General features: G+C 53.7%; 1 protein-coding gene across 1 annotated transcript in view; it reads left to right on the top strand.

Annotated features, from left to right (window-relative positions):
- Positions 1–6: 6 nt before the first annotated feature.
- The window catches only part of KMT2D (lysine (K)-specific methyltransferase 2D), a 37191-nt gene continuing 11592 nt past the window's right edge, over positions 7–25605 (top strand). The window contains 39 exon segments of the mRNA XM_006755467.2: positions 7–351; positions 4832–4917; positions 5178–5304; positions 5500–5723; positions 5833–5942; positions 6119–6281; positions 6616–6781; positions 6881–6995; positions 7135–7292; positions 7468–7613; positions 7747–9447; positions 9542–10650; positions 11105–11218; positions 11546–11656; positions 12385–12489; positions 13220–13401; positions 13579–13743; positions 13838–13947; positions 14049–14096; positions 14725–14946; positions 15165–15284; positions 15373–15477; positions 15703–15833; positions 15916–16063; positions 16264–16329; positions 16457–16567; positions 16755–16892; positions 16991–17075; positions 17322–17563; positions 17663–17736; positions 17945–17995; positions 18119–19933; positions 20036–20218; positions 20297–20430; positions 20661–22495; positions 24656–24779; positions 24919–25003; positions 25109–25175; positions 25285–25517. Coding sequence (XP_006755530.1) covers positions 4869–4917; positions 5178–5304; positions 5500–5723; positions 5833–5942; positions 6119–6281; positions 6616–6781; positions 6881–6995; positions 7135–7292; positions 7468–7613; positions 7747–9447; positions 9542–10650; positions 11105–11218; positions 11546–11656; positions 12385–12489; positions 13220–13401; positions 13579–13743; positions 13838–13947; positions 14049–14096; positions 14725–14946; positions 15165–15284; positions 15373–15477; positions 15703–15833; positions 15916–16063; positions 16264–16329; positions 16457–16567; positions 16755–16892; positions 16991–17075; positions 17322–17563; positions 17663–17736; positions 17945–17995; positions 18119–19933; positions 20036–20218; positions 20297–20430; positions 20661–22495; positions 24656–24779; positions 24919–25003; positions 25109–25175; positions 25285–25517 — 10872 coding nt within the window. The 5' untranslated portion in view covers positions 7–351; positions 4832–4868.

Below are 25605 nucleotides of genomic sequence, written 5' to 3' on the forward strand. Positions count from 1 at the left end.
CGGGGCGCTGGCCCGAGGACTAAGAGGCCGCCCGACGACGCGGATGCGGAGCCTGGGCTCCCGAGATCAAAGCCACCGGTGCTCTCTTTGTGTCCGCTCGGGATTCGCCGCCCTCGGGCTGTCCATGGAAACCTAAACTGCTGGAACCTGAAGCGCAGAACCCGTCTTTGGCTCTTTGCTTTTTTTTTGGAGGGGAGGGTGGCCACTCCGACCTGGATTTACCGTTCTTGGCCACCCTCAGCCCCCCCGTGCGGGGGGCGGCTGTGATCGCTCTGGCGGTTGGAGGTCGGGGAGCGGCCCGGGCTCTGGCCATGTTCTCGGATGAGGATTCCTGGATCGCCCTGTGAAGAGGTGAGTGAAGTCCGTCCGGCCAAGGCCCAGAAAGGGTTGGACTCGGGGCACCGCCAGATGGACTGTCTTGGCCGGAGCTGGCCTTTAGGTTGGAGAAAGGGGTGCCAGGGCTGAGGAGGGCTCTGTTGGCAGGGTCTGTCAAGGGAACCTGAGCCAGTGGCTGGGGCAGAACTGAGGCCTGGTGTCTTGGGGTGTGCCTCGTTAAAGACTCGGGGTTCGGGGAACCACGGGAGTTTTGGAAACCCGGCCAGATCGCCTCTCTGCCTGTTTATTTTTGTGTTGGGGGAGCTCTACTCAAGTAAGACCCAGGCCCCCGATGCCAGCACCAATTCTCATTGACTCCTGCTGCTCCCTCGGGGTTCCTTGTGGGCCTTGGGAACAGAATAACTTGGGGGTGGGGTGAGGAGGGTGCCACTGCCAGGTCAGACTTACTGCCAGGTTGGACTTTAAGGTTGTTCTTGCCCACCGGGGTCCTCAGCAGTCCTCTGGGAGACTCAAGGAATCCTGGGTCCTTCCCCAGGCCTTCTTTTACTGTGGACAGGGGACAGCGTGTGGAAACTGACTAGTGTGATGAAGGGGGTGGCTGGTGCAAGAAGGAGGTGGGGCAGGGGGCAGTCTGGCCTTGCTGGGCAACTTTAAACTCCCCCTGCCTGGCACAGTGACCGCAGCGAGGCCTAGTGCTGTCTTAGCCTGGTTTGTCTCCCCTCCTCGCAGGATGGACATAATCTCTAGGGGATTATGGAGGAGGCAGTTGAGATTTGCTCCCCGTGAATGTGGGCTGCAAAAAATGGCTTTTGTCGCCGTTTTCTCAGGACCTGGTGTGGTGAGCTGGTTGCTCCTAAGTCCTTGGCCAATCCTGCAGGCCCATCCCAACCTCTCCAACCCTTTTTGATCATAGAATGTTAACTGGCCCTCTGCTCCTGTCCCAATCCTTACTGTATCTCTTTGGAGGAGAAATGATCTGCAGAGTTTCTTTCTGCAGAAGCTAGTGTTTCCAAACCTGTCCGAAGGTACTGAGGAGAAGGGGTATACATGTGAGTGTAGGAAGAGTGCAGCATGAGCCTCATGCCTCTGGGCCCTGGGCTGGGACAGCCCCTCTCGCAGCTGTCATGCTGCCCAGCCGGGATTTGGCTGGTGTGTTTTACTCCTTCACTCCACCCCCTGAAACATACATACATGGGCTAGATCTCTTTGAGTCTGGTCTTGGGAAGGAGAAAATAGGGATTTTGCCCTTGAAAGATTTCTGGATATTAACCCCAAGGTGGTAGGTGGCACAGGGGTGGTAGAGTGAGGTTAGCTGTCACCCGTGCTCTCTGCCCCTGCCTCCTATGGAGGACCCCTCCTGTTGTCTGTCCTCAGTGAACTTCCTTAGGAGGGGCCTCTCCCTGTTAGCTGTGGATTACCTCAGGTTTACCCAGGGACTCTCTTGAGCAGCAGTCGTCAACCGGTGGTCCGCGGATCACTGGTGGTCCGAAAGGTTGGCAACTGCTGGTCTAGAGGGTCTACAGGACTAGTGTTGCCATTTGGATTCTTCCTAGAGGGTCAACCCAAAATGAGAGTGGGGAGAGGTGTGGTTTGATTCTCAGGTTGGGAACCAGGAAGTCCTGAGTCCTACAGAAGTTGTTCACTCAAGAGCCTGCTTCAGCCTTTCACCCCTCCAAGCCTCCATTTCCCCCTTGGCTGGGAAAATGGAGTTAAAGCTATTGGTCTGGGATAGAGGCAGAGAGGAAAGTGTGCCACCCTGTCTTCTTCCTTGCTGTTTTGGGCTTCTTAGGCCTAGGACTAAGGGGAGCCAGCACAGTTTTACTCCCTAGATCTGTACTTCTGGGGCTCTCTAGTTACCCAGATGAAGCCTAGCCAGGCATTAGCTCATTTTAGAACTAGTGAAAAAACCCTTGATGTATATATGTGTGTGTGGTTTCTGGCTGTGAATGATGGGACAGGGAACCTGTGGTATTTATTTGTTTAGATCTGTTCAGGGGCCTGTCAGCTGGGACTCAGCATTGGAATGCAGGTGCTAGACTGCAGGGGTAGGGAAATGGGGCTCAGGCTTCTCGGAGTTACCCCTAGATATAATGCAGCTTGGAGGACATTCTCTTCTTCACTTTGTGATCTCTCATCTTCCGTGGCTCCATGAGTGAGGCTGTGGCTTTGGAGGATATTGGTACTCTGTCTCCCAAGGCTGGATGCAGGTGGTTTCCATACCTCCTCAAGCTGAGAGGGCTGTGCTCAGGGGAGGGCAGAGGAATTTGTCCCTCTGGCCTTGTGTGAGGCAGTCTTCCTCCCACCCACTGTATTATCACTGTTGCTTTTTATTTGTGACTTAACTTTAAGAGCAGAGCAGGTGGAAGATCTTTGGGGGCATACAGTAAAATTCACATATTTAGGAAATTTTGAAGCTTTCTGGGTGTGGTCAAGCCTTGAATGTCTGAACAGGAAGAGGAGCCTGGCTGGTGCCCTGACCTCCATCCAGCCCCTGCTTCTCATAGGTGGCTTCTAAGGGCCCCTTGAAGTTCCAGAGCAGCTTTTCTTGGGCCTGCCAGATAACCACCTTGCTTTCCTTTCAGGTGTGGTTGTATGGTAGGTTTTGGAAAGAGATGGTTTGGGAATGGAGGGAACAGGCATCAAGTGATACTTCACTTTTCTAATCTAGTAGCCTCTGATAGTTTGGGGGGAATAAAATAAAATTTCCTTTCCTGTGACATGTCACAGAGGCTCCTTATTAATCTCTGGAAGTGGAGTGTGAGTTCAGGGAATGAAGACTAATATTGTGGTTCTTAAAGTAATTGATTTATTGATCCTGGGCACCTTTGAGGGTTTCCCCTGTCTCATCTGCCCCAGTCACTCAACCCCAAGTGTCTGACAAGGTTATTTGGTAGTTGGTTTGAGAAGAGGGGCTTGTCCTTGCTAAGGTTTGTATGTGACCCCTCTGGTTAAACAAAAGGAGTGGAAAAGGCGAGAGATAAACTTCTCAAAAAAATTTTTTAAAATATATTTTATTGATTTTTTACAGAGAGGAAGGGAGAGGGATAGAGAGTTAGAAACATCAATGAGAGAGAAACAACGATCAGCTGCCTCCTGCACACTCCCCACTGGGGATGTGCCCGCAACCCAGGTACATGCCCCTGACCAGAATCGAACCCGGGACCCTTCAGTCCGCAGGCTGACACTCTATCCACTGAGCCAAACCGGTTTCGGCTCAAATTTTATTTAAAGTTCTGTTTTAGGGATTCTCCCCACCTCCTCCTTCCCTGGGAATACTATACTTTTTTTTCTCTGCTTAAGCCCTTACCTTCGATACCACTAATAGCTGCTGGCACCTATCCCTTTCTTCCTTCTGTAGGAACCCTTTTTTCTACCTTACTCTGTAATTTTTCTTATTCTTCTTTCTTTTTTGGGCTGTGTTTAGTTCTCTCTGAGGTTTAGGAAAATATGCCCAAAGATGTGGGTCTCAATCTTCTTATGTATAACTTTAATGTTTGTTTCATTTGGCTCTGATATAGGCAGGCATATTTTAGAAGAGGGGACCGTTACTCCACACCCCCATAGTGCGTGTGGAAACCCTGGTTGACAGAAGAGGAAGGAAGCTACTCTGCTGGGCTGTGTCCTGTCCTGTTTAGAACTCCTCCAAGTGGCAGTGTGCTTCCTGAGACTACAACTCCCAGCATGCCTAGCTTCAGGCCTGGCTACACATGCTCAGTGACTCTTAAGGCCCACTTCTGTTAACTACTAGGGATATCTTAGGAAGAAGGGCAGTTGGCGTTGCTAAGGGCAACAACCTGAGGACTTCAGGCTGGGTGAGATCTTGAGTTCAGTTGCTGAGGGGCCAGGCCTGAGCTGGATTTGGTTAGGCAGTGGGTAGAAATTGGGGAGTTTCTTATGTTGTGATTGGGGTGTCCTGGTTGGAACTCGTGGAAGTTGGGGAGATCTATCCATACCTGGGCTTTAGTTTCAATAACGTGTTCTATAGCCTGTAAGACCCCAGACTCTGTCTCTGGGAGAGGGGTTGCAGCTGTACTCAGACTTCTTGGGTTATGCTTACCCATTGGTTGGCACTGACAGACCTCTAGGATGGTAGCTGACTTGAGGCCTCAGGGAAAAGGATAGGGATAGGGCCCACCAGAAGCCCAGAACTCAGATGTGAGGCAAAGGACGCTACTGTAGCTGTAGACTGGATGTGCTTCTAGTTGGATGCTATTGCCCTGGGAACTCGTAGGAGTTAGGAAGTGGGAAAAGGGAGGGGATCCTCTGAGAATCCAGAGTTGGAGAAGAGGGTCAGTGTTTATCTGGGGAGGAAGTAGGCAGTGGGATAAAGGTTAGGCAGAACTTTTTTGTCATTAGTGCAGGAATTGTAGGTATGGCTTTGTTCTGATTTATGTAAGGTCTAGATACCATTAGCTGCATTCCTCCTAGGATTCTGGGGAAAGTGTTTAGTGGAGAGACTTTCTGGGCATACAGATATCTTTTTTGGCTTTGACAGGTCTCCCCGAGAGGGCCCTGCCCAGTCGGAGAGAGGGATGGATAGCCAGAAGCCGCCTGGTGAGGATAAAGATTCAGAACCGGCAGGTGAGTAGGGCAAATTTTGGGTTTACTGACAGCTTTCTGCTAATCCCAGACAACCTTAAATTTCTAGTCCTGGCACAAGGACAGGAGCTAAGTCTGTCTAATAGATGGGTAATTGAAGGACTTTGTTCTTTGGGACAAAAGTCAAAATGCCCTCAGTGTGATCTACCAACGGTTTTAGATAATCTCATAGGTCTGGTGACTAGACTAGTATTTAAATAGTGGATGATGGCTGATGTATGCTTCTCTGTTTGTTCATTCAGCTGATGGACATGCAGCCTCTGAGGAGTCAGGTGCCACTGAGGCAGACCTTCCCAACCCACATGTGGTGGAGGTATCTGTGCCCACTTCTGGGGGTCTCAGGCCTCAGGAACCACCTCAGGACTGCAGGTAAATAGTTTGGGGAAATGAGGACATAAGGGTGCAAAAGGATTTGATTTGAGATTCTGGGTAGTTCAAGAGGAATATTTAGGAAAATGAGTGTTTGGGAAGCACAGGCGTGTTAAATCATGGGGTTGTCGGGGGGTTTGGGGGGATGACTGTGGGCAGGGGCCTGGCATGGTGCTGATGCTTGTGTGTCCACAGTGGGGGTCCACTGCGACGTTGCGCTCTCTGTAACTGCGGGGAGCCCAGTCTGCATGGGCAGCGGGAGCTACGGCGCTTTGAGTTGCCATTTGACTGGCCCCGGTGTCCAGTGGTGTCTCCTGGGGGGAACTCAGAGCACAATGAGGCAGCACTGCCCAGTGAGGACCTATCCCAGATTGGTTTCCCTGAGGGCCTGACACCTGCCCACCTAGGAGAACCTGGAGGTAAGTAACTGACCTGGGCAGGAAAGAAGGTAGGGCTGGGTGGTCCAAAGCCAGCGATCACCTTTTTGTTAATTCATTCCTTTCTGTTTGCCTTTTTCTACTTATACAGGGTCCTGCTGGGCTCACCATTGGTGTGCCGTGTGGTCGGCCGGTGTATGGGGGAAGGGGGGCCCAGAGCTATGTGGTGTGGACAAGGCCATCTTCTCAGGGATCTCACAGGTGGGGCTGGGGCCAGGGGATTGCAGAGGTAAAGGGCAGGGTGGACAGGGTTATTGGGCTTCTGAGAGTCAGGGTAGAATTAGAAGGGCAGTGGACATAGTGGGCCAGAGCTAGTGCCTGATATATTGCTCTGGAGTGAGCTGACTGGCACTGAGGCTTTGTTTCCACCCTGGCAGCGCTGCTCCCACTGCACCAGGCTCGGTGCCTCCATCCCTTGTCGCTCACCTGGATGCCCACGGCTTTACCACTTCCCCTGTGCCACTGCCAGCGGTTCCTTCTTATCCATGAAAACACTGCAGCTGCTATGCCCGGAGCACAGTGAGGGTGCCGCACATCTGGGTGAGAAGTCCTGCTCCTTGTACATCAGGCAGTGAGGGGTCAAGAGTGCCTGGGGTTTGTACTTTGCAGAGCACTGTCAACGATGGTAATTTTATACTGTCAGTCTGCCTCATTAAAATAGGTGTGAACTTTGAGAGTGCAGGGGCTTTGCCTGTCTTATTTACTATGATGTCTGCAATGCCTAGAACAATGCCTAGCATATATTAGGCAGACACTTAGTAACTGTGTATTTGTTCATTCTGGTCCATGGAATGCCTGTTATGTAGACAGCACTGTTCTGAGACCTGCAAGGAATCCATATCTGACCTGTGTTCTCTGTCCCTTTTGACTGCAGAGGAGGCTCGTTGTGCAGTATGTGAGGGACCAGGGGAATTGTGTGACCTGTTCTTCTGTACCAGTTGTGGGCATCACTATCATGGGGCCTGCCTGGACACTGCTCTGACTGCCCGCAAGCGTGCTGGCTGGCAGTGCCCTGAATGCAAAGTGTGCCAAGCCTGCAGGTAAGAATGGGAAGGCAGGAGGAAAGCCTTAGGCAAAGCACAGTTTAGGGTTAAAAACAAGGGCAGGGAGGGACCCTGTTATGTGCCCTGTCTCTGCAGGAAACCTGGGAATGACTCTAAGATGTTGGTCTGTGAGACGTGTGACAAAGGATACCATACCTTCTGCCTAAAACCACCTATGGAAGAACTGCCTGCTCACTCTTGGAAGTGCAAGGTGAGGGTCCTTGATCCTGCCTTACTCTTCTAATTCTGCCTCCAATAACATTCAGAGTTTCTCTGTTGTGACAAGGCCCATGCTCCCCTCTAGTCTCTGCTGTCTCACTGATGCCTGTTTTGCTTTCTCCTTTCTCTAGGCGTGCCGGGTATGCCGGTCCTGTGGGGCAGGCTCAGCAGAGCTGAATCCCAACTCTGAGTGGTTCGAGAACTACTCACTCTGTTATCGCTGTCACAAAACCCAGGGAGGACAGCCTATCAGTTCTGTTGCTGAGCAGCGTTCTGCTGTCTGTAGCAGGTAAGTAGTGTGGACTGAAAGAGATTGGGCTGCGGGATCGGAAATGCTGAGATTGGCAGAGGGAGCCCTAAGATGGGCAGTACAACCCATGGCATTCATGCCTTACCCCAGTACACTCTCTAGGAGTTGATAGCTGATGAGAGCCACAATGCCTACTCCCCTGTACCCTCTGCAGATTCTCACCCCCAGAGCCTGGCGATACCCCCACTGGTGAGCCTGATGCTCTGTACGTTGCATGCCAAGGGCAGCCAAAGGGTGGGCACGTGACCTCTATGCAACCGAAGGAACCGGGGCCTCTGCAATGTGAAGCCAAACCACTAGGTGAGTAGGGTTTGAGGGTCCATGAAAGTCCCCTTCTGTTCTGTGGTAAGGGACAGTTTCTGCTCTGCCTTAGACTCTACTTTCTGTGGAGTGGAGTTGAGCTAGATAGGAGCACAGTATGTTATATCTACAGGGAGAGCAGGGGCCCAACTTGAGCCACAGTTGGAGGCCCCCCTAAATGAGGAGATGCCACTGCTGCCCCCACCTGAGGAGTCGCCCCTGTCCCCACCACCTGAGGAATCACCCACATCCCCGCCGCCTGAGGCATCTCGTCTGTCCCCACCGCCTGAGGAATCACCCCTCTCTCCACCGCCTGAGGAGTCTCCTCTGTCTCCCCCACCCGAATCATCACCTTTTTCTCCACTGGAAGAGTCACCCTTTTCTCCACCAGAGGAGTCACCCCCATCTCCTCCACTTGAGACACCCCTGTCCCCACCACCTGAAGCATCACCCCTGAACCCACCATTTGAGGAGTCTCCCCTGTCCCCACCACCCGAGGAATTACCCACTTCCCCACCACCTGAGGCATCTCGCCTGTCTCCACCACCTGAGGAGTCACCCATGTCTCCACCGCCTGAGGCATCGCGTATGTTCCCACCATTTGAAGAATCACCCCTGTCCCCCCCACCAGAGGAGTCTCCCCTCTCCCCACCACCTGAGGCTTCACGCCTTTCCCCACCACCTGAGGATTCACCCATGTCCCCACCACCTGAAGACTCACCCATGTCCCCCCCACCTGAGGTATCACGCCTATCCCTCCTGCCTGAGGTGTCGCGCCTGTCCCCCCCGCCTGAGGAGTCTCCCCTGTCCCCACCGCCTGAGGAGTCTCCCACATCCCCTCCACCCGAGGCTTCACGTGTATCCCCACCACCTGAGGATTCACCCACATCCCCACCACCTGAAGACTCCCCTGCGTCCCCGCCACCAGAGGACTTGCTCGTGTCCCTACCACTGGAGGAGTCGCCCCTGTCGCCATTGCCTGAGGAGCTGCAATTCTGCCCCCCACTTGAGGAATCGCACCTATCCCCCACAACTGAGGAGCGACGCCTGTCCCCCCGGCCTGAGGAGCCGCGTCTGTCCCCCAAGCCTGAGGAGCCACGCCTGTCCCCCAAGCCTGAGGAGCCGCGCCTGTCCCCCCGGCCTGAGGAACCGCACCTGTCCCCCGGGCCTAAGGAGCCGTGTCTGTCCCCCAAGCCTGAGGAGCTGCGTCTGTCCCCCCGGCGTGAGGAGCCGTGTCTGTCCCCCCGGCGTGAGGAGCCGCGCCTGTCCCCTCGGCCTGAGGAGCTGCGCCCGTCCCCTCGCCCTGAGGTGCCGCACCTGTCCCCTCGGCCTGAGGAGCCATGCCTGTCCGCTGCAGCCAAGGAACTGCTTCTGCCCCGCCAGCCTGAGGAGCTGCACCTGTCCCCCCAGCCGGAAGAACCACATCTGTCCCCGCAGCCAGAGGAAGCACGCCTGTCCCCCCAGCCTGAGGAACCACACCCATCCCCCATGCCTGAGGAGCGACAGCTATCTCCTGTGCCTGAGGAGCTGCGCCTGTCCTCCCGGCCTGAGGCGCCACACCCGTCCCCCCAGCCTGAGGAGCTACACCTGTCTTCCCACCCTAAGGAACCATGCCTGTCCCCTCGACCTGAAGAGCCCCTTGGGGAGCCAAGCCTATGCTCTGCACCTGAGGAATTGCCCTTGTTCCTCCCACCTGGGGAGCCACCCTTATCCCCCGTGCTTGGAGAGCCGGCTCTGTCTGAGCCTGGGGAACCACCTCTGTCCCCTCTGCCTGAGGAGCTACCGTTGTCTCCAACTAGGGAGCCATCCTTGTCACCTCAGCTGATGCCACCAGGTAAGGGGATGTTAGTACCCTCTTTCTCTGGGACAGTCTTGATTCTTTATGGCACATCTAATCTAAGAGCCTCCCTTTTTCTCTTTCCTTCCAGATCCACTTCCTCCTCCGCTCTCACCCATTATCACAGCTGTAGCCCCACCAGCCCTCTCTCCTTTGGGGGAGTTAGAGTACCCCTTTGGTGCCAAAGGGGACAGTGACCCTGAGTCACCATTAGCTGCCCCCATCCTAGAGACACCCATTAGCCCTCCACCGGAAGCTAACTGCACTGACCCCGAGCCTGTACCCCCTATGATCCTTCCCCCATCTCCAGGCTCCCCAATGGGACTGGCCTCTCCCATCCTGATGGAGCCCCTTCCCCCTCGGTGTTCTCCACTCCTCCAGCATTCCCTACCTCCCCAGAACTCCCCTCCTTCACAGTGCTCTCCTCCTGCTCTGCCACTGTCCATTCCCTCCCCACTGAGTCCTGTAGAGAAGTCAATGGAGGTGTCACATGAGGCCGAGCCGCCTGAGATGGAGGTTGAGAAAGCCCCAGACCCTGAGTGCCCAGCCTTGGAGCCTAGCCCTACTAGTCCTCTCCCCTCCCCCATGGGGAACCTTTCCTGCCCTGCACCCAGTCCTGCCCCAGCCCTGGAAGACTTCTCTGGCCTGGGGGAAGACACAGCCCCTCTGGATGGGACTGACACTCCTGATTCCCAGCCAGAGGCTGGACAGACCCCTGGCAGTTTGGCTAGTGAACTTAAGGGTTCCCCTGTGCTCCTGGACCCCGAGGAGCTGGCCCCTGTGACCCCTATGGAGGTCTATGGCCCAGAGTGCAAGCAGACAGGGCAGGGCTCACCCTGTGAAGAGCAAGAGGAGCCACGTGCACCAGTGGCCCCTATCCCACCTGTTCTCATCAAATCCGACATCGTTAATGAGATCTCCAATCTGAGCCAGGGCGATGCCAGTGCCAGTTTTCCTGGCTCAGAGCCCCTGCTGGGCTCTCCTGACCCCGAGGGGGGCGGCTCCTTGTCTATGGAGTTGGGGGTATCTACAGATGTTAGTCCAGCTCGAGATGAAGGCTCCCTTCGGCTCTGTACTGACTCTCTGCCAGAGACTGATGACTCGCTATTGTGTGACACTGGGGCAGCTGTCGGTGGAGGCAAAGCTGAAGGGGACAAGGGGAAGCGGCGCAGCTCCCCAGCTCGTTCCCGCATAAAACAGGTAAGGGGCTCTCCAGTCACTGGATGTGGTCAGCTTCATGCTGATAACGTCAGAGGTACAATCCGGTGTCACTGATACCTTCCCACCTGGCTTACTGAATTCTAGACTGTCAGGGCTCCTTTAGTCCACTCTTACTTTATTAAGGAGAATATGAATACATAGAGTGGGAATTGACTTTCCCAGCTTCATGGTTACTCAGTAATAGAATCAACTAGAAACTCGGGCCTTCAACACCAGTATTTTTATCATTGTACCACTTGGCCACTTTTGCTTGGGAGAAGAGCTGCCTGCTTGTTGCTGTCTGAGAGTCAGCTTTTCCCTTGCCCTGCTGGGACTCCTGGCCTTTATTACCTGTTATGCTCTGTTCATTAGTTTCTTCTCTTCCTTCTAAACCTGTGGACCCAACACACTAGTCCTCAACTTCTCCCTGTTATTATCCACTTCCTTCACTCAGGGTCGCAGCAGTAGTTTCCCAGGAAGACGCCGGCCACGTGGAGGAGCACATGGAGGACGTGGGAGAGGACGGGCCCGGCTAAAATCAACCACTTCTTCCATTGAGACTCTGGTAGTAAGGAGAGGCTTCCCATCCCCCAAACATGCGTCAGCTGGCTCTTTCCAGATTAAACATCCTTTACTCCTGTCCGTCCCCCGCACGCTCACCTGCCTGCCTGCTCTGTCTACTCCTTCTGTCCACTTGGCCCCCAGGCTTCTCTGAAATCTCTGCTGTTGGGCTGAGGCCCAGTTTGGGAGCTGGGGTGTTCTTCTGCTTCTTAGCCTCACTTCTGGCCTTCATTTAGCCAGGGGTTCATACCTCCTTCCCCCAGTACCAAAGAGGAAAGCAGCTTAGTTCGCGCAGATTTAGCTGCCTCACATTCCACAACTCTCTGCCTATAAGGTTGCTGATATCGATAGCTCTCCCAGCAAGGAGGAAGAAGATGATGATGACGACACCATGCAAAATACTGTGGTTCTCTTCTCCAATACAGACAAGTTTGTCCTAATGCAGGTATCATATGTGACTGGCAGACTCACATTGGGTGTATGTGTTTAGGTGGGAGACCAGATGCAGAAAACCAAAGACCTACTTCTCTACCAGCTAATCAGAAAATAGTGAATTGGAATCACATTGTTCATTTTTTTGTCTATCCATCAGATTTCTCTTGAGTGTCACCTCTGAGGTTGGCACTGAACTAGGAGCTAGGGATATAGCAGTGAAAAGGCAGAAATGATTTCTGCCCTGTTGAAGGGAGCTTATGTATGTTCTCACCTGAATAATCCCACAAAGCTGATAGAATACTGGCACATATGTTACTCTCTCAGCCTCACCAATCTTTACCCATCTTCTTTTGTTTCTTACTTTTACCATATCAGGCTATTTTTTAAAAAAATAAGTTTATTGATTTTTAGAGAGAGAGATGTGAGAGAGAAACATTGATCAATTGGTTGCCTCCAGGGATCCAACCCACAACCTAGGTATATGCCCTGACTGGGAATTGAACCAGTGACTACTTGGTTCCTGGGTTGACACTCGACTGCCGAGCCACACCAGCTAGGCAACACAGCAAGCTAAGAAGGAACAGGGCCCCATGATGGCTCACCGTGTCCTGAGGCCAGGGGTTGGGCTTTTGGTTCCCTGACTCCTTCCCTCAGATTAGAGTTGTAGTTAGTTGCCAGGACTGAGTGGGAAAAGGAGACCTACCTAGTTGGACATTGTATTTCTGTGTATTTCCCCAGGACATGTGTGTAGTATGTGGCAGCTTTGGCCGGGGGGCAGAGGGCCACCTCCTTGCCTGTTCCCAGTGTTCGCAGTGCTATCACCCATACTGTGTCAACAGCAAGGTAAGTTCAGAGCCCAAGAGGCCTGGTTAGGGGAATGGGGTCACTTATTTCTTATCCCAGGCCCCCACACTACTTAAAGTGGCCTTGGATAGTGAAAGTCATTCTTCAGTCACCAGTGATTATCAGACTCATCTTGGGGGGAAATACTTTGGAATTGGTAGTGGTCTTTATAGTTTTTTGGTGGTAGACCATGAATTGCTGGTATGATTCAGTCCATTATAGAAACTATGAGAACTTTACTAGTAGAAAGCATGATATAGTCTGGAGATAAAATGTAAAATGAAAATCATAGGCAAATGTCCACAAAGAGAAAGCAGTGTTTTTGACTCAAGCATGATTAGCTTGTTGTTCACTTAGTTTGATATTCATTTAGAACTTGTCCACTGCTAACATTCCTTAACTTGCATTAGTAGCAGGTTTTTAAATGTTCAAGAGAAATTGGAGGAAATACAATGTAATCCTATCCATAATCTTGTTGGGGACTTGGCTAGGAAAAGGTTGCCAGTCCATGCATAATGAGGCAGTGGCCAGGAGAGGTTCTGGGAGCCTAAGTATAGAGTCACTATATATTTTTGAGGTGAGGGTGCTCTGCATAGCCTTTATCTGCTCAAATGGAGGTCTGGCCTGGGCATTGGGGTCCTCCAGCCCAACCCATATAAGTCCCATCCCCCCTAAGAAGTCTGCCCTCTCCTCTCCATCATGCCCTGAGAAATGTCATCTTCTGTACCAGATCACCAAGGTGATGCTATTAAAAGGCTGGCGTTGTGTGGAGTGCATCGTGTGTGAGGTGTGCGGCCAGGCCTCAGACCCCTCACGCCTGCTGCTCTGTGATGACTGTGACATTAGCTACCACACCTACTGCCTGGACCCCCCACTGCTCACCGTGCCCAAGGGCGGCTGGAAGTGCAAGTGGTAAGGAGACCCAGGATCTTCAGAGGGGCCTGGGCCTGATATGTCAGAGTAGATGTGATGGTGAACACATGACAGGTTGGGTTTAGAAGACCAGGCTGGGACACATGGTTTTCAGTGAGGGGCACCGCTGGCTGCCTTGGGTATCTTAGGTGCTGAGGGTCTTTCTGCTCCCACTAGGTGTGTGTCTTGTATGCAGTGTGGAGCCGCCTCCCCTGGCTTCCACTGTGAATGGCAGAACAGTTACACACACTGTGGGCCCTGTGCCAGCCTGGTGACCTGCCCTATCTGTCATGCCCCATATGTGGAAGAGGACCTTCTGATCCAGTGCCGCCATTGTGAACGGTGAGGGTGCTCCTTTCCCCTGGTTTGGCTCCCTCTTCCCTATCCTCAGCTTTGCATTGTCTGGGTTCATCTCCTCATGTCTTCTTTCTTCCAGGTGGATGCATGCTGGCTGCGAGAGCCTCTTCACAGAGGATGATGTGGAGCAGGCAGCCGATGAGGGCTTTGACTGTGTCTCCTGCCAGCCTTATGTAATTAAGCCTGCTGGTGAGTACCAGATGCTAGGGAAGGAGAGGAGGAGTCAGGACTGGGGTGCCTTGCTTTGGGACAGGGTCTCAAACTGCCTTGGTTTGTCCTTCTCTCCACAGCACCTGTTGCGCCTCCAGAGTTGGTACCTATGAAGGTGAAAGAGCCAGGTGAAATTCTGAGTGCCGAAGCCAAGGAGAACTTAGACACTGTCTAGTCCAGCTTCACCCCTCTAACTTTATCTCATTTTAAGAGGGGGAAACTAAGACCCAGAGAGACTGAGTAGCCTGCCCAAGGTCAACCCACTAGGTTATTGACAAAGTTATGACTACAACCAAGGCCTCTAGTTTCCCAGGCAGAGTTCCTTCCACCAGGAAACATGGCCTCTGTACTACCAGAGTGTCACCTCCAGAGAGCACAGGACATTGCTGTTTCCTCACTGAAGCGGCTGGGGCCATCTCCATCATGATGTAGGTGTTGCTCCTGGCATCTGGGCCCCTGTGTGCTGGCATTCAGCGAGTAGGAGCACTTCCAGCCCCAGACAGCTAGAGAATATATTTGGTGAACCTAGGGTTAAACATGAGCAAAGTCAGGGCTTCTGCAGTAGCAGCCTGAGTCCTCCTAGGTCACTGATGGAGAATTAGAACCTTAGCTAGCACCCAGTGGTGACCAGTCCTCTCCACCCTTCAGCCCCCAGGGGCTGGTCTGTCTCTCTCTCACTGCTTTTTTTGGGGGGACTTAGGCTGAAACTTGGAGTTCTGGTTTCCCTGGGGTCACATGCTCTTCCCTTTTGTGCAGAGCCCCAGTACTTTCGCTTTGAGGGTGTGTGGCTGACAGAAACTGGCATGGCTGTGCTGCGTAACCTTACCATGTCACCCCTACACAAGCGGCGCCAGCGGCGAGGACGGCTTGGCCTCCCAGGCGAGGCTGGGCTGGAAGGTTCTGAGCCCTCAGATGCCCTTGGCCCTGATGACAAGAAGGATGGGGACCTAGACACTGAAGAGCTGCTCAAGGGTGAAGGTAAGGCTGGGGAATCTGCCAAAGTAGCGGGAGCATGCCTGTGAGAGTTGGATGTTGGGAGGGAGCAGCGTTGTCATTTCTGGTCATCCTCAGGCCTGTTGGTCTTATCCAATGGCTCTGGCAAGGCACTCAGCTCTCTGTTCTTGGGTGGCAGGATGACAGAGTTAAAGGGCCCACGCCTCTGCTCTGCCTCCATCTCCTCTGTTTAAATAACGCAGGTGGTGTGGAGCACATGGAGTGTGAAATTAAACTGGAGGGCCCCATCAGCCCTGACGTAGAGCCTGGCAAGGAGGAGACTGAGGAGAGTAAAAAACGCAAACGCAAACCCTATCGGCCTGGTGAGGCCCTGGGATGGGGAATGGGGTGGGGAGGGGTGGCTCACCCGGTCCCTAGTGGCTTCTCAACTTCAGCTCTGCCTCCTCATAGGCATTGGTGGTTTCATGGTGCGACAGCGGAAATCCCACACACGTGTGAAAAAGGGGCCTGCTGCACAGGCGGAGGTGTTGAGTGGGGATGGGCAGCCCGACGAGGGTGAGACGGGTGAGGGCTCCAGTGGGGCCTGGGAGAAGGTGGGGATCACAGGACCTATAGGGCACTGCCAGGGAGGCCCGGAGGAGGGCTCACTCAAAGGGCTGAGAGGGTGGTGGGTCCAGTTGGTTTTGGGGGAGAGAGTAGGCAGAAAGCATCCTCGGGCCAACTTGGGAGCAGCAGGCTCAGTGTCCCTAGAGAAGTTGACACTTCCCATTCTGTCCCCAGTGATGCCTGCTGACCTGCCTGCTGAGGGCCCTGTGGAACAGAGCCCAGCAGATGCAGAAGAGAAGAAGAAGCAGCAGCGGCGAGGGCGCAAGAAGAGCAAACTAGAGGACATGTTTCCTGCTTACCTGCAGGTGGGCCTTAGGCTCTGAAGGGTGCAGGGAATTCTCCCTGCAGAACATGAAGAAGCCTATTTCTCCCTACCTCTTCCCACAGGAGGCCTTCTTTGGGAAGGAGCTGTTGGACCTGAGCCGGAAGGCCCTTTTTGCAGTTGGGGTGGGCCGGCCAAGCTTTGCACTAGGAACCCCAAAAGCCAAGGGGGATGGAGGCTCAGATAGGAAGGAGCTCCCCACCTTACAGAAAGGTCAGTCATGTGGTGGTAAAGAGGTCTGAAGGGACCCAACTTTCCTCTGTGCTTAGGAGCTGGGAAGAGAGCTTGGTGGGGGATGGGCTGGTCTCCAGGAATTGAGGGTAGGCCAAGGGCCCTGGCCTGTGGAACTGGAGACCCATTCTGGATGTCAGATGTGGGACATCTCTGATTGGAATGGCGACTATTGCTTATAGGAGATGATGGTACAGAGGTTGCCGATGAAGAATCCCGTGGTGCTGAGGGCAAGGCTGATACACCAGGTGAGGCCTGCTGGGAGGACTTCATCCTAGCTTGGTTTTGCCTCTGTCAAACTTTTCCATGCCTTCTGTGGTCAGTGTGGTACCTCCATACTGGCCTTGGCTGATGGGTTTCTCCTGCTCATTGCAGGACCTGAGGATGGGGGTGTAAAGGCATCCCCAGTGCCCAGTGACCCCGAGAAGCCAGGAACCCCGGGAGAAGGGATGCTTAGCTCTGACTTAGACAGGATTCCTACAGAAGGTGAGGCTGTGACCCACTCTGTTCATGAATAAAGGGTCCTCTGTGGGAGAAGATTCTGCTTGTGAGACTCTCATCTATACAGTGGGGAGTCCTGGGCACCTGCCCCGGCCATGACTATTTGTAGATGTGTGGTGTCCCCTCAGCTCCCCAGTCTCCCTCAGCAGCATCCTCCCTCAATCCCTTATAGAACTGCCCAAGATAGAATCCAAGGACCTGCAGCAGCTCTTCAAGGATGTTCTGGGTTCTGAACGAGAGCAGCATCTGGGTTGTGGAACCCCTGGCCTAGATGGCAGCCGTACACCGCTGCAGAGGCCCTTTCTTCAAGGTGATATGGGTGGTTTGAAGACTAGTGGGCAGGTACGACCAAGCTTGCCCCCAGGATGGGCCACTTGCTCCCTTTCTCTGATCCTGTGCCTCTTGTAGGTGGACTCCCTTTGGGCAATCTCCCCTCCAGCAGCCCAATGGACTCCTATCCAGGCCTCTGCCAGTCCCCATTCTTGGATTCTAGGTTGGTATCTATGCTTAATCTTCATGGGCCGTCCCCATAGTCCCTTCCCTCCAGTTGGGTTCATGCCAAGGGAGGGAACCTTGGACTCCTGGATGCTGTAGTAATACTTCCCCCTTTTCCTCTCCACCTCCTTCTTAGTGGCCCTCCTCTGTTGGGGCAGGGTTTTGGCCTGGGGCCTCTGGGCAGTTTGTCTGGGTTGGGGTGTGGCAACCCTGCCCCCTGTGACTTTCTGCCCCTGCGCCCCAGGGAGCGCGGGGGCTTCTTTAGCCCAGAACCAGGTGAACCAGACAGTCCCTGGACAGGCTCAGGGGGCACCACGCCCTCCACCCCCACCACCCCCACCACGGAAGGTGAGGGCGACGGGCTCTCCTATAACCAGCGGAGTCTTCAGCGCTGGGAGAAGGATGAGGAGTTGGGCCAACTCTCCACTATCTCGCCTGTGCTGTATGCCAACATTAACTTTCCCAATCTCAAGCAAGATTACCCAGGTACCTGTGGGGCGAGGGCAAGGGAGACAACAACCTGGTAACATGGCAGTTGCAGGGGTCACCTGCCAAGTTTCCTAATGCAATCCCTCTGTCCTCCAGACTGGTCTAGCCGTTGCAAACAAATCATGAAGCTCTGGAGAAAAGTTCCAGCTGCTGACAAAGCCCCCTATCTGGTGAGACAGAAGGAAGCCTGAGTCAGCAGGACTGGGAACTGAGCGGGGGGAGGTATTTGGGGGAAATTTCAGTTCTTTCCATTCCCCACTCCTAAAGCATCTGGGCTAGAAGGGATCAGCTTTTGGGTAGGGAATGTGAGTGATGTGAGGATGGGGGCTGGGCATGAGGCTGAGCCCTAGGCCTAAGGCTGTGTCCTCCATCCTTTAGCAAAAGGCCAAAGATAACCGGGCGGCTCACCGCATCAACAAGGTGCAAAAGGTGAGTGGGGGCCCCACCAGGCTGCACCATTGATGTCTTGTAGCAGGTGGCCTCTGTGATGGTAGGGGGATGTAGGGCCTGTCCACAGCAGCCTGACTGCTCTGTGCCTGGTCTCCTCCGTAGCAGGCTGAGAGCCAGATCAACAAGCAGACCAAGGTGGGCGACATGGCCCGTAAGACTGACCGACCGGCCCTACATCTCCGCATTCCCCCCCAGCCAGGGGCACTGGGCAGTCCGCCCCCTGCTGCGGCCCCCACCATTTTCATTGGCAGCCCCACTACCCCCGCCGGCTTGTCTACCTCTGCGGATGGGTTCCTGAAGCCGCCGGCGGGCACGGTGCCTGGCCCCGACTCGCCGGGTGAGCTCTTCCTCAAGCTCCCACCCCAGGTGCCCGCCCAAGTGCCTTCGCAGGACCCCTTTGGACTGGCCCCTGCTTACGCTCTGGAGCCCCGCTTCCCTACGGCACCATCTACCTATCCTCCCTATCCTAGTCCGACTGGGGCTCCTGTGCAGCCCCCGACGCTGGGCACCTCATCTCGTCCTGGGACTGGCCAGCCAGGGGAATTCCACACTACCCCACCTGGCACCCCCCGACACCAGCCCTCCACACCTGACCCCTTCCTCAAACCCCGCTGCCCCTCATTGGACAACCTGGCTGTGCCTGAGAGCCCAGGAGTAGGGGGTGGCAAGGCTTCCGAGCCCCTGCTGTCACCCCCGCCTTTTGGGGAGTCTCGGAAAGCCCTGGAGGTGAAGAAGGAAGAGCTTGGGGCAGCCTCTCCTAGCTATGGGCCTCCAAATCTGGGCTTTGTTGACTCACCCTCCTCAGGCCCCCACCTGGGCAGCCTGGAGTTAAAGGCACCTGATGTCTTTAAAGCTCCCCTGACCCCTCGGGCATCTCAGGTAGAGCCCCAGAGCCCGGGCTTGGGCCTAAGGCCCCAGGAGCCATCCCCTGCCCAGGCTTTGGCCCCTTCTCCCCCCAGCCACTCGGATATCTTTCGCCCTGGCCCCTACCCTGACCCTTATGCTCAGCCCCCATTGACTCCTCGGCCCCAGCCCCCAGCCCCTGAGAGCTGCTGTGCCCTACCCCCTCGATCACTCCCCTCTGACCCTTTCTCCCGAGTGCCTGCTAGTCCCCAGTCCCAGTCCAGCTCCCAGTCCCCATTGACACCCCGTCCTCTGTCTGCTGAGGCTTTCTGTCCCTCTCCTGTGACCCCTCGCTTCCAGTCCCCTGACCCTTATTCCCGCCCACCCTCTCGCCCTCAGTCCCGTGACCCATTTGCCCCATTGCATAAGCCACCCCGACCCCAGCCCCCTGAAGTTGCCTTTAAGTCTGGGCCTCTAGCTCATACTCCACTGGGGGCTGGGGGATTCCCAGCAGCCCTGCCCTCAGGGCCAGCAGGTGAGCTCCATGCCAAGGTCCCAAGTGGGCAGCCCCCAAATTTCGCCCGATCCCCTGGGACGGGTGCATTTGTGGGCACGCCCTCTCCCATGCGTTTCACTTTCCCTCAGGCAGTCGGGGAGCCCTCTTCCCTAAAGCCCCCTGTCCCTCAGCCTGGTCTCCCTCCACCCCACGGGATCAACAGCCATTTTGGGCCTGGCCCTACTATGGGCAAGCCTCAAAGCACAAACTACTCAGTAGCCACAGGGAACTTCCACCCATCGGGTAGCCCTCTGGGACCCAGCAGCGGGTCCACAGGAGAGGGCTATGGGCTGTCCCCGCTACGCCCACAGTCAGTCCTACCACCACCTGTACCCGATGGATCCCTCCCCTACCCACCCCACGGAGCCTCACAGCGGGCTGGCATCACCTCTCCAGTCGATAAACGAGAAGACCCAGGAGCTGGAATGGCCGGCTCTTTGGCAGCACCTGAACTTCCAGGTACCCAGGACCCAGGCATCTCCAGCCTCAGCCAGACAGAGCTAGAGAAGCAACGGCAGGTGAGTTAACATCGTGGAGCTGACTCCCTCATACCTGCACTGTACCTGTGCCAGCCCTGTGTTAGAGTACGATAGACTTACCCTTCTCTGTTCTCTGCACAGCGCCAGCGACTGCGAGAGCTGCTGATTCGGCAACAGATCCAGCGCAATACCCTGCGGCAGGAGAAGGAAACAGCTGCAGCAGCTGCAGGAGCAGTGGGGCCTCCAGGGAACTGGGGTACTGAGCCCAGCAACCCTGCCTTTGAGCAGCTGAGTCGAGGCCAGACCCCCTTTTCTGGAACCCAGGTAGGTAGGGTGGCAAGGTGTGGTGGACCCAGGTTACTGAAGGTGGCCCCACCTTCATCTACCTCTTATCTCTCCTAGGATAAGAGTAACCTTGGGCTGCCCTCAAACAAGCTGGGTGGCCCCATCCTAGGGCCAGGGGCTTTCCCAAGTGATGACCGACTCTCCCGGCCACCTCCACCAGCCACCCCTTCCTCTATGGATGTGAATAGCCGGTGAGGCTCCAGGGTTACTGGGGGCAAACCAAAGGAACAGACTTGACCACCTCTGTGTACTGCCTCTGATTTACCTGTCTCTCTAATTCTTCTCCAGTATCATTTTTCTCCCCTATTCCTTCCCCCTTGCCACATTAACTCTACCCTTCCCTACTGCTCTAGGCCCATGTTCTAGTTCTTCTTCATCTTAATGTCTACTTCATCTTACTGACTACTGCATATTCTTCCAGGCAACTGGTGGGAGGCTCCCAAGCCTTCTATCAGCGAGCACCCTATCCTGGGTCCCTGCCCTTACAGCAGCAGCAGCAACACCTCTGGCAGCAGCAGCAGCAAGCAACAGCAGCAAACTCCATGAGACTTGCCATGTCTACTCGCTTTTCATCAACTCCTGGGCCTGAACTTGGCCGCCAAAACTTAGGTTCCCCCTTGGCAGGACTTCCTACTCGCCTGCCCGGCCCTGGCGAGCCAGTGCCTGGTCCAGCTGGTCCTGCCCAGTTCATTGAGTTGCGGCACAATGTACAAAAAGGACTAGGACCTGGGGGGCCTCCATTTCCTGGTCAGGGTCCCCCTCAGAGACCCCGATTTTACCCTGTAAGTGAGGACTCCCACCGATTGGCTCCTGAAGGGCTTCGTGGTCTAACGGCATCAGGCCTTCCCCCACAGAAACCCTCAGCCCCGCTGGCCCCTGAACTGAACAATAGCCTCCATCCAGCGCCCAATACCAAAGGTCCCACCCTGCCCCCTGGCTTGGACCTGGTCAGCCGGCCCCCATCGAGCACTGAGCTTGGCCGCCCCCCTCCTCTGGTCTTGGAAGCTGGGAAATTACCCTGTGAGGACCCTGAGCTGGATGATGACTTTGATGCCCACAAGGCCCTGGAGGATGATGAACTTGCTCACTTGGGCTTGGGTGTAGATGTGGCCAAGGGAGATGATGAGCTGGGCACCCTGGAAAACCTGGAGACCAACGATCCCCACCTGGATGACCTGCTCAATGGAGATGAGTTTGACCTACTGGCCTATACTGACCCTGAGTTGGACACTGGAGACAAGAAGGACATCTTCAATGAGCACCTGAGGCTGGTGGAGTCAGCCAATGAAAAGGCTGAGCGGGAGGCCCTGTTGCGGGGGGTGGAGCCAGGACCCCTGGGCCCTGAGGAACGCCCTCCCCCTGCTGCTGATGCTTCTGAGCCCCGTCTGGCACCAGTGCTCCCTGAGGTGAAGCCCAAGGTGGAGGAGGGTGGACGCCACCCTTCCCCTTGCCAATTCACCATTACCAACCCCAAGGTAGAGCCAGCACCTGCCACCACTTCCCTAGGCCTGGGACTGAAGCCAGGACAGAGTGTGATGGGCAGCCGGGACACACGGATGGGCACAGGACCCTTTTCTAGCAGTGGGCACACTGGAGCCACAGGAGGACCACCAGCTCACCTGCTGACTCCTAACCCACTGAGTGGCCCAGGAGGGTCCTCTCTGCTGGAGAAGTTTGAATTAGAGAGTGGAGCCCTGACCTTGCCTGGTGGACATGCAGCATCTGGGGATGAGTTGGACAAAATGGAGAGCTCCCTGGTCGCTAGCGAGTTACCGCTGCTTATTGAAGACCTGCTGGAGCATGAGAAGAAAGAGCTGCAGAAGAAACAGCAGCTGTCAGCACAGCTACAGCCGGCCCAGCAGCAACAGCAGCATTCTCTACTGTCCACACCAGGCCCTGCCCAGGCCATGTCTTTGCCACATGAGGGTTCTTCTTCCACTTTGGCTGGGCCCCAACAACAGCTTGCCCTGGGACTTGGAGGTTCCCGACAGCCAGGCTTGGCCCAACCATTGATGCCCACCCAGCCACCAGCTCATGCCCTTCAGCAGCGCCTGGCCCCATCCCTGGCCATGGTGTCCAACCAAGGGCATATGATAAGTGGGCAGCATGGAGGGCAGGCAGGCTTGGTGTCCCAGCAGAGTCCACAACCAGTGCTGGCACAGAAGCCCATGGGTACCATGCCACCCTCCATGTGCATGAAACCCCAACAGCTGGCGATGCAGCAGCAGCTGGCGAACAGCTTCTTCCCAGATACAGGTAACCTCAGCTGGGAGCACTGGTTTAGTTACTCAAGGGTGGTCACTGTCACCAACAAATGGGCACTGAGACTACAGACATAAGGTAATTCATAGTTAAGGGAGGTGGGACATAAATCTTTGACTAAATACCATGCTAGTAGTGTTGGCAGAAGCACTGTAGCTTTTAAGAAGGGAGGAACAGTGCCTGGCATATAGCAAGCATTTTGATGTTTGAGTGAGGGAATGGGATGAATACATGAAGCCTGATTAGCAAAGGCTTTGTAGCTGTGGTGAGACCTAAGGATTAGGACTTGGAGAGAAGTAGTGCAAGAGAAAACACTCCAGATAGATAAAAAGACTTGGGAACAGGAACCATATTGGCAGGAGAGCCAATGGGGGATATTTGGAGAATGAGTGAGTGGTTAGGTTGGAGTAGACTTTGTGTAGAGCAGCGATGGCGAACCTATGACACGCGTGTCAGAAGTGACACGCGAACTCATTTTTTTGGTTGATTTTCTTTACTAAATGGCATTTAAATACATAAAATAAATATCAAAAATATAAGTCTTTGTTTTACTATGGTTGTAAATATCAAAAAATTTCTATATGTGGCACGGCACCAGAGTTAAGTTAGGGTTTTTCAAAATGCTGACACACCCAGCTCAAAAGGTTCGCCATCACTGGTGTAGAGGGAAGTGAGAGGGTACTACCATAAGACCTCAAATTGTAATAGCAGTTATTGAGTAATTACTATTTGCAATCTGTGTACTGAGTGCTGTACATTCATTATTTAATCATCTCAACAAAGTCATTAAATAGGTATTATTATTATCTTTGATTATAGAAAAGGAAAATGAGGAATGGAGGTTAAGTAACTTGCCCAAGATCACACAACTAACAGAGCTAGAGTTTGAACCCTGGCCCTCTGAACCTCTTAACTGTGTTACTGCCTCAAAAGACCAGGGGAGTCAGTTAAATTTACTGAGTGGTGGAGAAATATACAATGTGTATGATTTTAGAAAGATTAGATTTTTTTGCTTTTCTTTTTCTATCCAGCATCCAGGACAGGCAGGTGAGTGGGATGTAGGTGGTCTATGTTAGGCCCACAATAGCTCTGGCATCTAGGGCTTTGCCAGATGGGTTCTTGGGCTGCATTAGTTGCTCTAAGAACACCACTTTTTAAAAATGTGTATTTTTTTATTGATTTCAGAGAAGAAAGGAGAGAGAGATAGAAGCATCAATGATGAGAGAGAATCATTGATTGGCTGCCTCCTGCACGCCCCTCACTGGGGATTGAGCCTGCAACCTGGGCATGTGCCCTGACCAGGAATTGAACTGTGATCTCCTGGTTCATAGGTCGATGCTCAGTCAATCAGCTATACTGGCTGGGCAAGAACACTACTTTTGAAGAATGCTTTCTAGGTCGTAAAATGGACAGTTAACCCTTGAAGAACATGGGCTTAGGGGTGCTGACCCCCACATAGTTAAATCTGTGTATAACTTTAGATTCCCCAAAAAACTTAACCACTAATAGCTTGCTGTTGACTAGAGGCCTTATTGATAACATAATTAACACATATTTTACATATTTTGCATGTTTTATGTATTATATATTGTACTCTTACAATAGAGTAAGCTAGAGAAAAGAAAATGTTTATTGAGAAAAAGAATAAGGAAGAGAAAATACATTTACAGTATTTAATGAAAAAATCTGCATATAATCCGAGCCTGCAGTTCAAATCCATGTTGTTCAAGGGTCAACTGTGCTCATATTCTTGTCATATGTGGTCCTCTCAGTAGCCACATGAGGAAACATGTCACCCCCGCCTTTTGGGGAGTCTCGGAAAGCCCTGGAGGTGAAGAAGGAAGGCAGAATAGGGAGTCATGATCTCTACCAAATAGTGGAGTAAACTGAGGTTCAGAAAGGTGAAGTAACATTGATATATTGGTTTAACAAATATTTACTGAGTACCTTTTCCTAACACAAACAGGGCCACATGTTCTGTGAATAATAGAGCTGAGTCACCTAGGCTGCCTGGCTCTTAGTCCACTGGTCTTTCCATCATGCAATGCCATTGTTTTGCTTGGCTTGATAGAGGTTAAAGTGTTGGAAGCAATAGCAGACATAAAATGGAGCATTGACCCAAATGCCCAGCTCCCTTGGTTTTTCCCTCTCCAGACCTGGACAAATTTGCTGCAGAAGATATCATTGATCCCATTGCAAAGGCCAAGATGGTAGCTTTGAAAGGCATCAAGAAGGTGATGGCTCAGGGCAGCATTGGAGTAGCGCCTGGTATGAACAGGTAAGTCTTGGGTGGCGGTTGAACCTTTTCTTTCCCAATCTTTCTCCTCTCCTTCCTGATCTCCTTCCTTACTTGTTTCTCCTCTTTGCCTTTCAAATGACCCCATTATTAACACATCCTCTGTGCTTTGGTGAACTAGGCAGCAAGTGTCCTTGCTAGCCCAGAGGCTCTCAGGGGGGACTGGCAGTGATCTGCAGAACCATGTAGCAGCTGGGAGTGGCCAGGTAAGTGATCAGGTGGGAGTAGGAATTTGTGTCCCATGCTGTTGAGCCACCCTTCTTAGGGGCTGGTATGGAAATATGACCCTTTAGCAGTGTCTCTCATTTCAGGAGAGGAATGCTGGTGACCCCTCCCAGGCTCGTCCCAATCCACCCACTTTTGCCCAGGGAGTGATCAGTGAGTATGGGGATGGGGAGGAGCCTAAAAGAAAATGGCTTGAGGCATTTGAAGGAAGAGGAATTGGGATCACCATTCTATTGGTCCTGACACCAGCTTTCTTTTCCAGATGAGGCTGACCAGCGGCAGTATGAAGAGTGGCTATTCCATACCCAACAGCTCCTACAGATGCAGCTGAAGGTACTAGAGGAGCAGATTGGTGTGCACCGCAAATCCCGGAAGGCTCTGTGTGCCAAACAGCGTACTGCCAAAAAGGCTGGCCGGGAGTTCCCAGAAGCTGATGCTGAGAAGCTCAAGTTGGTTACAGAGCAGCAGAGCAAGATCCAGAAACAGCTGGATCAGGTGGGAAAAGCAGGCTTCAGCTTAGAAACCAGGAGCTGGGAAGAGGGTTGGCATGGTGGGCAGGCTCGAGGCTGACATCCCCGACCCT

This window comes from Myotis davidii, unplaced genomic scaffold (assembly GCF_000327345.1).
Source record: "Myotis davidii unplaced genomic scaffold, ASM32734v1 scaffold290, whole genome shotgun sequence".
Classification (NCBI taxonomy): Eukaryota; Metazoa; Chordata; class Mammalia; order Chiroptera; family Vespertilionidae; genus Myotis; species Myotis davidii.